The sequence below is a fragment of the Coregonus lavaretus genome (assembly GCF_964263955.1).
Source record: "Coregonus lavaretus genome assembly, chromosome: 15".
Lineage (NCBI taxonomy): Eukaryota > Metazoa > Chordata > Actinopteri > Salmoniformes > Salmonidae > Coregonus > Coregonus lavaretus.
Genome location: NC_140002.1, coordinates 50,371,799 through 50,388,195, shown reverse-complemented (window position 1 = coordinate 50,388,195; position 16,397 = coordinate 50,371,799). Strand labels below are relative to the sequence as shown.

Sequence of the window (16,397 nt, the reverse complement as noted above, 5' to 3'; positions counted from 1 at the left end):
TTAATTGAACATTCCAAATGGTACACCCAGTAAACCGGTCACTTGTCCACCAAAGCGGATTTTTGCTTTAAATGTCGGTTCTTCTAATTCTGATTCTTTGAGTTATACACTTTGGTTCTAAACGTTGCTTTGAATGGAAATGTCACTTAATTCTAATCCTATAATTATATTTATTGGTTCTGATGCAGGAGAAGGACCATAGGCCTGCGAGAGGCATAGAGGGGCAAAATATTAACAACAATCAAAGCCAAATCATATGTAACCAAAACAGATAAGTGAAATAAACACATTGCTTTGTTGTTTTCCATCTTTTCTAGCTCTGACAACTGGTTGTAATACTCTGCAAAGCAATGGTAGCCCATAAAACAAGTCGTATTCAGACATAATATTGATAAGCTTTGAGAGACACATACGTAACTCTAGTCTACTTAGTCATTCACTCAGCTTTCTTTGTGTACCCCTATCCACCTCTCACCTCCATCCGATACGGCCTCTCTCTCGCTCGCTCTCTCTTTCTAGTCTAGTGGACATTATACATCTTTATAATCCCTCTCTCCATGTCTCCCTGTCCCAGCCCTGCCCAGCGCTCCAAGGGTCACCCATGCTTGTTACATAACAGTCAGAGTCGCCATAGACGACAGGCCACATGTCCTCTTTCCTCTTTTGTACTGAAGCCCGTGTTTTAAAAAGTCACATATGGAGTCATTGAAATGTGCTATATAAATCAAAGGTATTATTTATTATTATAATATAAAACTTAAATCACATATAAAATATCTGGCAGGCACTATGTCTCTTCTCATGGAAGCTTCCCCGTTCAGAGGAAAAAGCAAGCGTTTCATGTGCTGCAGGAGCTGTATTTACTATGCTCTTTTCCGGGACAATGTGGACCGCCTGGAGTTCCGATGCAACAATTGTTTACTCCCGGAGGACTATAGGGAAGTGGCTACTCTTAGCAAACAGATTAAGAATTTGCACAATCTACTGGGGAAAGTACCCCCGCCTACCTTCTCTACACCACAGGCTGGACACCGCTCCGATGTGTTGAGAGTATCACCACCATGTCAACACTCATTGACTGAATGTCCAATGCCTTCCAGGGACCCCTCCCGAATAAGTCTCCCATTCCCCTGGTAAATGGAGCAGGACCGTCGCTTCTGGTGGATTTAGCGGATGATACTGTCACCAATCCAGCTGCCCAGCCATGGAAGCGCGTCACCCACCGTAGGCCGAATGGAGGGAAGCGGCATGTGGCGAGTGGGGCTTCTTTGGCGTTGGGAAGCCCGGCCCAAATCCAGTTGTCAAACAGCTTCGCCCTCCTGGCTTTGGAGGTTCCTGTGCCATCGCCCCCTATCCGGACTCCTTCCCAGTGGGATTCTGTCTCGGATTCTGCCTCAGACTCAGATCCTCGAAATTCCCAGGGGGACTCGGACTCGGATCCTCTGCGTTCCTCCTCTCACCGGACCTCGAGGATGTCTGACACACCGGCTCCTCCATCAGCCACAATGGGTTTTGTGGCTGGCTCCAGGCACAAAAACTAACAGTCCTCCTCTGCCATCTCACAAGCCGTTATCATCGGCAGCTCTATGGTGAGAAAAATATCTGTTCCCGGGGCAAAAACCTTGTGCTATCTTGGGGCTCGGGTACAGGACATCAATAGGCTGCTTCCTACTGTTCTACGCCAGAACACGTGGGCTGTTGCTGTCATAGTCCATGCGGGATCTAATTGCTCTATACAGGCTTATGATTACATTGATTTAAAGATAGATTTCAAGCAAAATAATAAGCGCTTTCAAATAAGATTGATAAGGCTGGGAAGGCAGTAGTCGTGTTGAGATGTGAACATCTTCTGACATAGCACAATGCTCTTGTCCGATTTTAATGTGAAGCTCTTTAAGTTGTCTGACAAATTGAATGATGAGTGTAAAGCAGTAAGGAGTAGTTCAATCGATACAGTACGTTTTAATTGGGTGAACATTGGTATATGGCTGATGCCTTTTATAATTTGCGCGAATTACATATTAATCTAAAAATAATAGACATTGAGTGTGAAGCAAATAATAAATACCCAATAGAGATTGGTAATAAATATATACAGGTAAATATAGGGTAAGTATTTTTAGACTAAAATACCAACAATGCCTTCCAATAAGGTTCACCTGGTAAAATAGTGTTAGAGGGAAAGAGAGAGGTAGTGATTTTAGTGGAAGAGAAATGTACTGGTTGATGGTGATTTAGAAGGCTTTCCTGTTGGAAAGGGTGAAAGACTAGTGAGAGTAACATAGAGAAAGTTAGTTCTGAGTAAAATGGAAAAGATTCATGGTACTCATGGTCTATCAGTTGAAGTCAAGTGTAATGAGTGTTGACAGTATTGTGCACAGTAATATGTTATCAGTAGCTTTCAGCAAGCGCTCTAATTAAGTGATAATGCCCTCGAAGCCTGCGTTTGGAGGATATATTGGCATGGGTGTTGTTAGGACTGAGACAAAGTCTTTGAGGGCATTATCACTTTTATACAATGGGTTACCAACAAATTCAAATAATGATTGACATATTTTCATTAAATTTATTTGGATGAATTTATTCATACTATTTCATCCTTCCATAAGATATAGTCCCGACATAAATCTAGGGTTGCTGCCCAAGCCGGCTGGTCGTTCATTCTATCGGTTAGGTTGCTCGAGATGCGACCCAGTCGTGAAGTCTTTTTGTTCTGTATCTACAGAAGCGACCCAGTCGTTCGTTCTAAATGTTCTGTTGCCATGCTGGTTGGCAACGTTCTTATCACTTGCTTGCTAGCTAGCCAACTACGGCAAACACAGTTGCCTCAAACAGTGCAGCCAGAATAACAGCAAAGTAGCTGCTTTTGCATTTGTTTAAACTGTTTTCTAGTGACATTTATTTAGATACATTCATAACAATTAGGTAATGATGCACGATTTTGTCACGATCAAGGTAAGGAGTAGACCAAGGCGCAGCGTGATGAACAAACATACTTTAATTAGTTAAAGTTTAAACTCAATAAAAAACAAGAAACGACTCGTGACGTCCAACGGTATCAATGACCGAACACGGAACAAAAACCCACAACCACAAAGGGAAAACATACAGTTTAAATATGGCTCCCAATCAGAGACAACCAGCCAACAACTGACACTCGTTGCCTCTGATTGGGAGTCACTCAGGCAAAACATAGAAATCAACACAACAGAATTACCAACATAGAAATACACACATAGAATGAACACACCCTGGCTGAACATAATGAGTCCCAGAGCCAGGGTGTGACAGTACCCCCCCCTAAAGGCGCGGACTGCGACCGCGCCTCAACTAAACAAAACAGGGGAGGGCTGGGCGGGCATAACTCCTCGGCGGCGGTTCTGGCTCCGGCCTTGACCACCACCCTCCAATACACCCCCCATAGCGCCCCTGGTCCAGTCTGGCCCCGCCGGCTGGAGCAGGACTGGACTTAGCAGGAGCGGTTAGCTTCAGCTCCATAGTGGAGCAGTTGACCGGTACCTTACCAGGCACCGGTGACCCAGGCACGGGTTGTGCTGGACTGACGACGCGCACCCCTGGCTTGGTGCGTGGAGGAGGAACGGGCCTTACCAGGCTGACGACTCGCACCCCTGGCTTGGTGCGTGGAGGAGGGACGGGCCTTACCAGGCTGACGACTCGCACCCCTGGCTTGGTGCGTGGAGGAGGAACGGGCCTTACCAGGCTGACTTCTCGCACCCCTGGCTTAGTGCGAGTGGCAGGAACAGGCCGGGCCGGGCTGGCGACGCGCACCGTATACTTGGTGCGAGTGGCAGGAACAGGCCGGGCCGGGCTGGCGACGCGCACCGTATACTTGGTGCGAGTGGCAGGAACAAGCCGGGCCGGGCTGGCGACGCGCACCGTAGACTTGGTGCGAGTGGCAGGAACAGGCCGGGCCGGGCTGGCGACGCGCACCGTATACTTGGTGCGAGTGGCAGGAACAAGCCGGGCCGGGCTGGCGACGCGCACCGTAGACTTGGTGCGAGTGGCAGGAACAGGCCGGGCCGGGCTGGCGACGCGCACCGTATACTTGGTTCGAGTGGCAGGAACAAGCCGGGCCGGGCTGGCGACGCGCACCGTATACTTGGTGCGAGTGGCAGGAACAAGCCGGGCCGGGCTGGCGACGCGCACCGTAGACTTGGTGCGAGTGGCAGGAACAGGCCGGGCCGGGCTGGCGACGCGCACCGTAGGCTTGGTGCGTGGAGCAGGGACAGGTCGGGCTGGGCTGTCGACGCACACCGTAGGCTTGGTGCGTGGAGCAGGGACAGGCCGGACTGGGCTGTCGACGCACACCGTAGCCTTGGTGCGTGGAGCAGGGACAGGCCGGGCTGGGCTGTCGACGCACACCGTAGGCTTGGTGCGTGGAGCAGGGACAGGCTGGGCTGGGCTGGCGACGCACACCGTAGGCTTGGTGCGTGGAGCAGGGACAGGCCGGACTGGGCTGGCGACGCACACCGTAGGCTTGGTGCGTGGAGCAGGGACAGGCCGAACCGGGCTGTGGAGACGGATAGGAGGCCTGGAGTGAAGAGCGGCCACAACCCGTCCTGGCTGAATGCCTACCCTCACACACTCTGTGTGAGGCATCCGCACAGGACGTACAGGGCGGTGTACCCCTGGCCTGGTGGCCTCCAGAATCCGCCCCTTTTTTGCCTCCGTCAGCCCCGTCGTCCATGCCGTGTGCCCCCCCCTAAAAATTTTCTGGGGTTGCCTCTCGACCGCCCGACGACGACCCTGATCACGCCGTTGCTCCTCTCTACAGCGCGCCTCCACCGTCTCTTCTCCCGGCGCTTCCTCCCATGTCCAGCCCAAGAGCTGCCCCTGGACACGCTGCTTGGTCGTTGCATGGTGGGTTTTTCTGTCACGATCGAGGTAAGGAGTAGACCAAGGCGCAGCGTGATGAACAAACATACTTTAATTAGTTAAAGTTTAAACTCAATACAAAACAAGAAACGACACGTGACGTCCAACGGTATCAATGACCGAACACGGAACAAAAACCCACAACCACAAAGGGAAAACATACAGTTTAAATATGGCTCCCAATCAGAGACAACCAGCCAACAACTGACACTCGTTGCCTCTGATTGGGAGTCACTCAGGCAAAACATAGAAATCAACACAACAGAATTACCAACATAGAAATACACACATAGAATGAACACACCCTGGCTCAACATAATGAGTCCCAGAGCCAGGGTGTGACAGATTTCGCCTGGCATAGAAAATGTGCTCTCTCTTCAGGACACTGTTCAGAGGAGTGACACTGCTCAGGACACTTCAGACTTCACACTGAAGCTGGAAAGACAGCAAATTAGCTACCTTTCGTTTCGTTTGACCTGTTTTTCTATTGACATTTCTTTGTATATATCCATAGAAATGAGGCTGATTCATGATTTCGACTGTCTGCCCGACTCCCAACACATTAATTTCTATGGGACAGCTGGAGATCGATTTCCAATATTGAACAGAGGTGGAACAGAGGTAGACTATATTAATAATGGAATAGGATACGTTTTTGTCAATCTGACATGATGATTTCAAATTATTATTTCTCAATCTGATAGTTTGAATACCATCAGTGATTTAAGAAAGATGGTCATTTCATGTAATAATCATCTGTTTCCATTATGTGGAAAACTGTCCAAAATTGAATTAAGTAGATCCAAATAAATATTTGTAGTACAGGGCTGTAACCCAAAAATAGCTGATAAACCCACACCGATGTTTGCAGGCACTAGCAGATTTGTTAAACAGATTTGTTAAACGACAGGTTTCATATTTTGACTAGTAGATGTCCCAGGGTTAGAAAGTACAAAACGCAATGCAACAGGTCCGGACGATAACATTACAAGTGAAAGGAGCTCTGGGATTGTTGGGAAGGGCCCCTAATTAAGCATTTCACTGTTAGTCTACACCTGTTGTTTACGAAGCATGTGACAAAATAAAATGTGATTTGATTTGAGTTTTACTTTAGTAGGTGCCTAATCTGCTTAATGGGAGCGTGCATCATCTGATGTTTCTCCTGTATGATTACATGTACACATGTTTTCTTCTTGCCAAAATGCAGTAAGCTTGATTGGAAAAGAGAGGGAGGTACATAGGTCCAGTAGTACTGAATATTGATATGTATATATATATATATATACAGTGGGGAAAAAAAGTATTTAGTCAGCCACCAATTGTGCAAGTTCTCCCACAAAAGATCAGAGAGGCCTGTAATTTTCATCATAGGTACACGTCAACTATGACAGACAAATTGAGGAGAAAAAAATCCAGAAAATCACATTGTAGGATTTCTAATGAATTTATTTGCAAATTATGGTGGAAAATAAGTATTTGGTCACCTACAAACAAGCAAGATTTCTGGCTCTCACAGACCTGTAACTTCTTCTTTAAGAGGCTCCTCTGTCCTCCACTCGTTACCTGTATTAATGGCACCTGTTTGAACTTGTTATCAGTATAAAAGACACCTGTCCACAACCTCAAACAGTCACACTCCAAACTCCACTATGGCCAAGATCAAAGAGCTGTCAAAGGACACCAGAAACAAAATTGTAGACCTGCACCAGGCTGGGAAGACTGCATCTGCAATAGGTAAGCAGCTTGGTTTGAAGAAATCAACTGTGGGAGCAATTATTAGGAAATGGAAGACATACAAGACCACTGATAATCTCCCTCGATCGGGGCTCCACGAAAGATCTCACCCCGTGGGGTCAAAATGATCACAAGAACGGTGAGCAAAAATCCCAGAACCACACGGGGGGACTTAGTGAATGACCTGCAGAGAGCTGGGACCAAAGTAACAAAGCCTACCATCAGTAACACACTACGCCGCCAGGGACTCAAATCCTGCAGTGCGAGACGTGTTCCCCTGCTTAAGCCAGTACATGTCCAGGCCCGTCTGAAGTTTGCTAGAGTGCATTTGGATGATCCAGAAGAGGATTGGGAGAATGTCATATGGTCAGATGAAACCAAAATAGAACTTTTTGGTAAAAACTCAACTCGTCGTGTTTGGAGGACAAAGAATGCTGAGTTGCATCCAAAGAACACCATACCTACTGTGAAGCATGGGGGTGGAAACATCATGCTTTGGGGCTGTTTTTCTGCAAAGGGACCAGGACGACTGATCCGTGTAAAGGACAGAATGAATGGGGCCATGTATCGTGAGATTTTGAGTGAAAACCTCCTTCCATCAGCAAAGGCATTGAAGATTAACGTGGCTGGATCTTTCAGCATGACAATGACCCCAAACACACCGCCCGGGCAACGAAGGAGTGGCTTCGTAAGAAGCATCCAGATCTCAACCCCATAGAAAATCTTTGGAGGGAGTTGAAAGTCTGTGTTGCCCAGCGACAGCCCCAAAACATCACTGCTCTAGAGGAGATCTACATGGAGGACTGGGACAAAATACCAGCAACAGTGTGTGAAAACCTTGTGAAGACTTACAGAAAACGTTTGACCTGTATCATTGCCAACAAAGGGTATATAACAAAGTATTGAGAAACTTTTGTTATTGACCAAATACTTATTTTCCACCATAATTTGCAAATAAATTCATTAAAAATCCTACAATGTGATTTTCTGGATTTTTTTTCTTCTCATTTTGTCTGTCATAGTTGACGTGTACCTATGATGAAAATTACAGGCCTCTCTCACATTTTTAAGTGGAAGAACTTGCACAACTGGTGGCTGACAAAATACTTTTTTCCCCCACAGTATGTATATATATATATATATATATATATATATACAGTTAAAGTCGGAAGTTTACCTACACCTTAGCCAAATACATTTAAACTCAGTTTTTCACAATTCCTGACATTTAATCCTAGTGAAAATGCCCTGTCTTAGGTCACTTTATTTTAAGAATGTGAAATGTCAGAATTGTCCAAAAAAAAAAAAAAAAAAAATAATATGTCAGAATAATAGTAGAGAGAATGATTTCTTTCAGCTTTTATTTATTTCATCACATTCCCAGTGGGTCAGAAGTTTACATACACTCAATTAGTATTTGGTAGCATTGCCTTTAAATTGTTTAACTTGGGTCAAATGTTTCGGGTAGCCTTCCACAAGCATCCCACAATAAGTTGGGTGAATTTTGGCCCATTCCTCCTGACAGAGCTGGTATAACTGAGTCAGGTTTGTAGGTCTCCTTGCTCGCACACTCTTTTTCAGTTTTGCCCACACATTTTCTATAGGATTGAGGTCAGGGCTTTGTGATGGCCACTCCAATACCTTGACTTTGTTGTCCTTAAGCCATTTTGCCACAACTTTGGAAGTATGCTTGGGGTCATTGTCCATTTGGAAGACCCATTTGCGACCAACCTTTAACTTCCTGACTGATGTCTTGAGATGTTGCTTCAATATAGCCACATAATTTTCCTTCCTCATGATGCCATCTATTTTGTGAAGTGCACCAGTCCCTCCTGCAGCAAAGCACCCCCACAGCATGATGCTGCCACCCCCGTGCTTCATGGTTGGGATGGTGTTCTTCGGCTTGCAAGGCCCCCCTTTTTCCTCCAAACATAACGATGGTCATTATGGCCAAACAGCTCTATTTTTGTTTCATCAGACCAGAGGACATTTCTCCAAAAAGTACGATCTTTGTCCCCATGTGCAGTTGCAAACCGTAGTCTGTCTTTTTTATGGCGGTTTTGGAGCAGTGGCTTCTTCCTTGCTGAGCGGCCTTTCAGGTTATGTCGATATAGGACTCATTTTACTGTGAATATAGATACTTTTGTACCTGTTTCCTCCAGCATCTTCACAAGGTCCTTTGCTGTTGTTCTGGGATTGATTTGCACTTTTCGCCCCACCAAAATACGTTCATCTCTAGGAGACAGAACACGTCTCCTTCCTGAGCGGTATGACGGCTGCGTGGTCCCGTGGTGTTTATACTTGCGTACTATTGTTTGTACAGATGAACGTGGTACCTTCAGGCGTTTGGAAATTGCTCCCAAGGATGAACCAGACTTGTGGAGGTCTACATTTTATTTTCTGAGGTCTTGGCTGATTTCTTTTGATTTTCCCATGATGTCAAGCAAAGAGGCACTGAGTTTGAAGGTAGGCCTTGAAATACATCCACAGGTACACCTCCAATTGACTCAAATGATGTCAATTAGCCTATCAGAAGCTTCTAAAGCCATGACATCATTCTATGGAATTTTCCAAGCTGTTTAAAGGCACAGTCAACTTAGTGTATATAAACTTCTGACCCACTGGAATTGTGATACAGTGAATTGTGAAAGTGAAATAATCTGTCTGTAAACAATTGTTGGAAAAATTACTTGTGTCATACACAAAGTAGATGTCTTAACCGACTTGCCAAAACTATAGTTTGTTAACAAGAAATGTGTGGAGTGGTTGAAAAACAAGTTTTAATGACTCCAACCTAAGTGTATGTAAACTTCCGACTTCAACTGTATATATTTTTTGGCTAAATGACGGGTCGCCACTGGCTGTAGCGTTAAAATTTCCCTTCACTGGAACTAAGGGGGCTAGCCCGAACCATGAAAAACAGTCCCAGACCATTATTCCTCCTCCACCAAATTTGACATTTGGCACCATGCATTGGGGCAGGTACCGTTCTGGCATCCGCCAAACCCAGTTTCGGCAGTCAGACTGCCAGATGGTGAAGCGTGATTCATCACTCCAGATAACGCATTTCCACTACTCCAGAGTCCAATAGCGGCAAGCTTTACACCATTTCAGCCGACACTTGGCATTGCACATGGTGTTCTTAGGCTTGTGTGCTGCTGCTCGTCCATGGAAACCATTTCATGAAGCTCCCGACTAACAATTATTGTGCTGACGTAGCTTCCAGAGGCAGTTTGGAACTCAGTAGTGAGTGTTGCAATCAAGGACAGACAATTTTTACTCGCTTCTGTGAGCTTGTGTGGCCTACTACTTCGCGGCTGAGCCGTTGTTGCGCCTAGACATTTCCACTTCACAATAACAGCAGAAATTTGACGAACTGACTTGTTGGAAAGGTGGCATCCTATGACGGTGCCATGTTGAAAGTCACTGAGCTTCAGTAAGGCCATTCTACTGCCAATGTTTGTTTATGGAGATTGCATGGCTGTGTGCTCGATTCTATATACCTGTCAGCAACGGGTGTGTCTGAAATAGCCTAATCCACTAATTTGAAGGGGTGTCCACATACTTTTGTATATATTGTTTAATATTATATGATATGGTATTTAGTGCCACGGGGCTAAAACCCTTCCTCATTAAGTTATCACCATTGGTCAAGCGTTCTGTAATAGTGTGAGTGTAAGCATTTATTTGATCTAATCTAATAGCTTTGGCGCTGTAGTTTATGACTTAATTGAAGCTGTTGAGAGAAGAAAGGGATGCAGTGTTCTTATGTAAGGTTATATGATCTTAAAGGAGGAACATTAGCATTGATTTCTTTGTAAGTGGATGATCACGTACTGTTCTTACAGTTCTTAGGAATTCACAGTGTCTGTGTGCTCTCAGACAACTCGATTTACACTGTTTATACAGTATTTGCACTGCATACCATTATTCCAAAGTCAAATCGTAAGGTTGTTTCTTTGGTCAAATTCAAATGGTCACGTTTTAATTCTTTCCCAAGCAAAATGGTAAAATAAATGTCATAATCTAATGTCTGCCAATTTGTCTGCCTTTGTATTGATCAGTCCATTACAAAACAGTTATAACATACTATAACAACTGATCATGTGAAAGCCACCAGTTTGGGGGGCAGTCCACAGAATGCTGATAAAATGGTTGGAATGCCACTTTGTTGACATCATTGGATTGTATTCACACATACTGTACCTTTGCGAGTCAACAATACACTGATATGGCTTTCCAACTGTAACACGAGTGTTACACTAGTGTACTGTATATGTCAAAAGCAGAGTTCTAAGATCCCACGGCAAACACAACCACAGAGACAGGCAATGTATAATCAAAGGTTTTTCATTAGAACTTTACACAAGTGACAATCGCTTAAAAAGCATTAATTGGTTCGTTCTCTTTTTAAAAAGTACTACAGTCTAAAACATGCGTTCGAGCAGAAAGGGAAAAAGGTATTCAACAAGGGCTAAAGGGTTTGAAATAAGGGTCAGCAATAGGGAAATATTGCACAGAACCCAAAAGTATGAGCGGTAGAGAAGTTTAGCCTTAGAGCCCAGTTGGAAACGTATATAGACACTAGAAGCTAGCAGAATAGCCCAGTATCACTATGAGCCCGGTTAAAAACGTATATAGAGGCTAGAAGTTAGGTCAATAATATAGCCTGAATTTAACACTAATAAGCCTAGGGGAAAAACTAACAGCAGCAGGTACTTCACTCACAGAGCAATGGTTGACGTTTGTTCGTTTGGCTGTCCCTGAGCTGGGTTCGTTCGGCTCTTCGCGAGCAGGGTCGCCCTCCGTACGTGGTTTCGTGAGCGTTGTACTAGTCCCCTTTCCCTCTGTAATCTGACTCGGTAGCCAGTGAGACACGGTTGCCAGCCCACGTAGATGGAATCAGAAAAGTCTGAGACTTTTCGGTAAAACACCGGGGTATATCCTGTATGGAAATGTGCCATGAGTCACTCAACAGTTTCACTACTCTGTATACTGAGATACCACACAATGATCCATTCCTCTCTACTGGCAATCAGTACAGGTGTTGTAGACAGAGATCAGTGTTCATGTACAGTGCCTTCGGAAAGTATTTAGACCCCTTGACTTTATCTACATGTTGTTATGTTACAGCCTTATTCTAAAATGGATTTTTTTTATTTAACACAATAACCCATAATGACAAAGCAAAAACAGGTTTTTAGACATTTTAGCAAATGTATTAAAAAATAAAAAACTGAAATACCTTATTTACATAAGTATTCAGACCCTTTGCTATGAGACTCAAAATTTAGCTCAGGTGCATCCTGATTCCATTGATCATCCTTGAGATGTTTCTACAACTTGATTGGACTCCACCTGTGGTAAATTCAATTGATTGGTCATGATTAGGAAATGCACACATCTGTCTATATAAGGTTCCACAGTTGACAGTGTATGTCAGAGCAAAAACCAAGCCATGAGGTCGAAGGAATTGTCCGTAGAGCTCCGAGACAGGATTATGTCGAAGCAGAGATCTGGGGAAGGGTACCAAACAATTTCTGCAGCATTGAAGGTCCCCAAGAACACAGTGGCCTCCATCATTCTTAAATGGAAGAAGTTTGGAACATCTCTGGAGATACCTGAAAATAGCTGTGCAGCAACCTGACAGAGCATCCAACCTGTGCATCCAACCTGACAGAGCTTGAGAGAATCTGCAGAGAAGAATGGGAGAAACTCCCCAAATACGGTGTGCCAAGCTTGTAGCATCATACCCAAGAAGACTCGAGGCTGTAATCGCTGCCAAAGGTGCTTCAACAAAGTACTGAGTAAAAGGTCTGAATACTTATGTAAATGTGATATTTCATTTTTTTACTATTAATACATTTGCTAAAATGTCTACAAACCTATTTTTGCTTTGTCATTATGGGGTATTGTGTGTAGATTGATGAGGGAAAAAAACCAATTTAATAAATTTTAGAATAAGGCTGTAACCTAACAAAATGTGGAAAAAGTCAAGGGCTCTGAATACTTTCCGAAGGTACTGTATGTATTTGTGCATGTGTGTGTGGTGCCTGTTCTGGGTTCACCAGCAGGGCATATGCCAGAGTAAACCCACTTGCTTATCGCCACGACAACAGATGAAAAGGGGTATGAGCCTGGGTGTGTGTATGTGTGTGTGATAAATCATTGGAATTTGACATTTAGATAAAGTTGAAAGAACTTTAATGTCTGGTAAATCAATCCTCTCTTTGTCCCTCCCTCCCTCCCTCCCTCTCTCTCGTGCTTTACTCTTCCCTCCCTCTTTCTCCTGTTCCTATCTCTCTCTCTCTCTCTCTCTTTATGATCCCCCTCCCCTTGTGGTTGAGTTAATGTTTAATACTTTCTCTGTGGTATAAATAGTCAATTACAGTCTTATTAGGCACATTACCTGCTACGCTGTCAGCCTGGAGCACACCTGTCCCACTACCTTACCTGTAGCTCAGCCAGGTGTGCAGATGTACCTTTCTGTTAACTGATTTCTGGATTACTTTTTGGTTCCCTGAAGGTTGAGATGCCTGGTGCCTAGATGTATACCTGACCAAACTTATTTTTGAGTTACCTGTAGGTTAGTTGTAGGTTAATGCTAGGTTACCTGTGATCGAGGTGTGTTTCTGTCTCTGGGTTACCTGTCTGTTGGAGAGCCATGATTGGGTGTAGCTGGCTGTGGCGCCAAAGGAACTACCTCATTATCCTCCTCACCCCTCTTCTCCTCCTGCCTCTGCCTCTGCTCATCCCCACGCCAGTAAGTGTGTGTGTGTGTGTGTGTGTGTGTGCATGCGTGTGTTTATGCGTGTTTATGTGTTGGCATGCATTTACATCCTTCCTTATTGAAAGTATTTTCAAATCAAATCACATTTTATTTGTCACATGCTTGGTAAACAACAGGTGTAGACCAACAGTGAAATGCTTACTTACGGCCCTTCCCAGCAATGCAGAGAAAAAAAGAACAACTACAGAAAAATAATAACAAGAAGAATAAATACACAATGAGTAACGATCATTTGGCTATATACGTGGGCTGTAAGGATCGACAATAAGCAGTAGCAGCAGTGTATGTAATGAGTCAAAAGAGTGCAAAAGGGGGTCAATGCAGATAGTCCGGGAGCTATTTGTTAACTATTTAGCAGTCTTATGGCTTGAGGGTAGAAGCTGTTCAGGTTCCTGTTGGTTCCAGACTTGGTGCATCGGTACCACTTGCCATAGGGTAGCAGAGAGAGCAGTCTATGACTTGGGTGGCTGGAGTCTTTGACAATTTTTAGGCATTCCTCTGACACCGCCTGGTATAGGTGGTCCTGGATGGCAGGGGCCCTACCCTCTATAGCGGCTTGTGGTCAGATGCCAAACAGTTGCCATACCAAGCGGTGATGCAGCCAGTTAAGATGCTCTCAATGGTGCAGTTGTAAAACATTTTGACGCTCTGAGGGTCCATGCCAAATCTTTTCAGCCTCCTGAGGGGGAAGAGGCGTTTTCGTCCCTTCTTCACGAATGTGTTGGTGTGTGTGGACCATGTTAATTCCTTAGTGATGTGAACACAGAGGAGCTTGCCTGGATAGAGGGATATTGATTAGTATCCATGACGATGAGGAAGAGGTTCTAAATCAGAATGAGCCAGCAGTTCTGAGGAGGGAACATGTTGATGTCATCAAAACACTGTGAGGAGCGAGGCTCCAAAATACCTAGGTTCATTGTTAGATAACAGTAGATACTAGTAGATATATATTAAATATGCTATCTATCTAGGGTCTACCAAACATTCCTCACCATGCTAGTTTGGCTGGAATAGAATCAACATTAGAAAAAAATGTGATCACAGGGTCATGCTCAGTATGCACAAGATTGAAAAACATGTAGAAAGATTTTGAAACAGAACAATGAAATCAAATGAGTTATTATTGGACAGATTCAGGTCATTTAGTAACATATCTCATCTGTTTCAAACTGTTTTCTCTTATTTCATGCCTACTGAACACAAAGGGTTGTCAGCATGTCCTATTTGGCTGTTACATGTGGATAGATAGGGGATAATAAGGAAATAGGATAAGATAAGCTTTATTGTCCACATAAATTGTCCTGGACACATAGTGCTGCTGTATAAAAAATTATAAATCGTGTAGTTTGGGTCCTGGTGTCACGATCGAGGTAATGAGTAGACCAAGGCGCAGCGTGATGAACAAACATACTAGACTTTATTACCGTCAGTGATAATAAGCACACTAAACAAAACAAGAAACGACTCGTGACGTCCACGGTGACAATGACCGAACACGGAACAAAAACCCACAAACCCAAAGTGAAACACAGACAGTTAAATATGGCTCCCAATCAGAGACAACCAGCAAACAGCTGACACTCGTTGCCTCTGATTGGGAGTCACTCAGTCAAACATAGAAAATGACGAACTAGAACACCCAACATAGAAACAGAACACATAGAATGAACACACCCTGGCTCAACATAATGAGTCCCAGAGCCAGGGTGTGACAGTACCCCCCCCTAAAGGCGCGGACTGCGACCGCGCCTCAACTAAACAAAACAGGGGAGGGCTGGGCGGGCATACCTCCTCGGCGGCGGTTCTGGCTCCGGCCTTGACCACCACCCTCCAATACACCCCCCATAGTGCCCCTGGTCCAGTCTGTCGACTCACACCCCTGGCTTGGTGCGTGGAGGAGGAACGGGCCTTACCAGGCTGACTTCTCGCACCCCTGGCTTAGTGCGAGTGGCAGGAACAGGCCGGACCGGGCTGGCGACGCGCACCGTAGGTTTGGTGCGAGTGGCAGGAACAGGCCGGGTCGGGCTGGCGACGCGCACCGTAGACTTGGTGCGGGTGGCAGGAACAGGCCGGGTCGGGCTGGCGACGCGCACCGTAGGCTTGGTGCGTGGAGCAGCAACTGGCCGGACTGGGCTGGCGACGCACACCGTAGGCTTGGTGCGTGGAGCAGGGACAGGCCGAACCGGGCTGTGGAGACGGATAGGAGGCCTGGAGTGAATAGCGGCCACCACCCGTCCTGGCTGAATGCCTACCCTCACACACTCTGTGTGAGGCATCCGCACAGGACGTACAGGGCGGTGTACCCCTGGCCTGGTGGCCTTCTGGATCCGCCCCCTTTTCTCCTCCGTCAGCCCCGTCGTCCATGCCGTGTGCCCCCCCCTAAAAAATTTCTGGGGTTGCCTCACGACCGTCCGACGACGACCCTGATCACGCCGTAGCTCCTCTCTACGGCGCGCCTCCACCGTCTCACTCCATGGCCGGCGATCCATCCCGGCCAGGATTTCCTCCCAGGTCCAGGACCCCTGCCCGTCCAAGATCTGCTCCCACGTCCAGGCTGCCTGCTCCTGGACACGCTGCTTGGTCTTGGTATGGTGGGTTTTTCTGTCACGATCGTCGTAGTAATGAGTAGACTAAGGCGCAGTGTGAGAAACAAACATGACTTTAATTAGTTAAAGTTTCTAAACAAAACAAAACACGACTCGTGAAGTCCACGGTGACACTGACCGTACACGGAACAAAAACCCACAACACCCAAGGGAAAACATACAGTTTAAATATGGCTCCCAATCAGAGACAACCAGCAAACAGCTGACACTCGTTGCCTCTGATTGGGAGTCACTCAGTCAAACATAGAAAATGACGAACTAGAACACCCAACATAGAAACAGAACACATAGAATGAACACACCCTGGCTCAACATAATGAGTCCCAGAGCCAGGGTGTGACACCTGGCTGCTCATTGGCTGAAAGCCGTAG

The 16,397-nt window shown here is 45.6% G+C and overlaps 1 protein-coding gene across 1 annotated transcript in view; it reads left to right on the top strand.

Moving 5' to 3' along the window:
* Positions 1-13,159: 13,159 nt before the first annotated feature.
* Positions 13,160-16,397, top strand: part of slc13a2 (solute carrier family 13 member 2) — a gene marked incomplete at its 3' end in the record, with an annotated part of 57,205 nt that continues 53,967 nt past the window's right edge. The window contains exon 1 of the mRNA XM_084178213.1: positions 13,160-13,393. Within this exon, the coding sequence (XP_084034339.1) occupies positions 13,295-13,393 (99 nt within the window). The 5' untranslated portion in view covers positions 13,160-13,294. The remainder of the gene's footprint in view (positions 13,394-16,397) is intronic.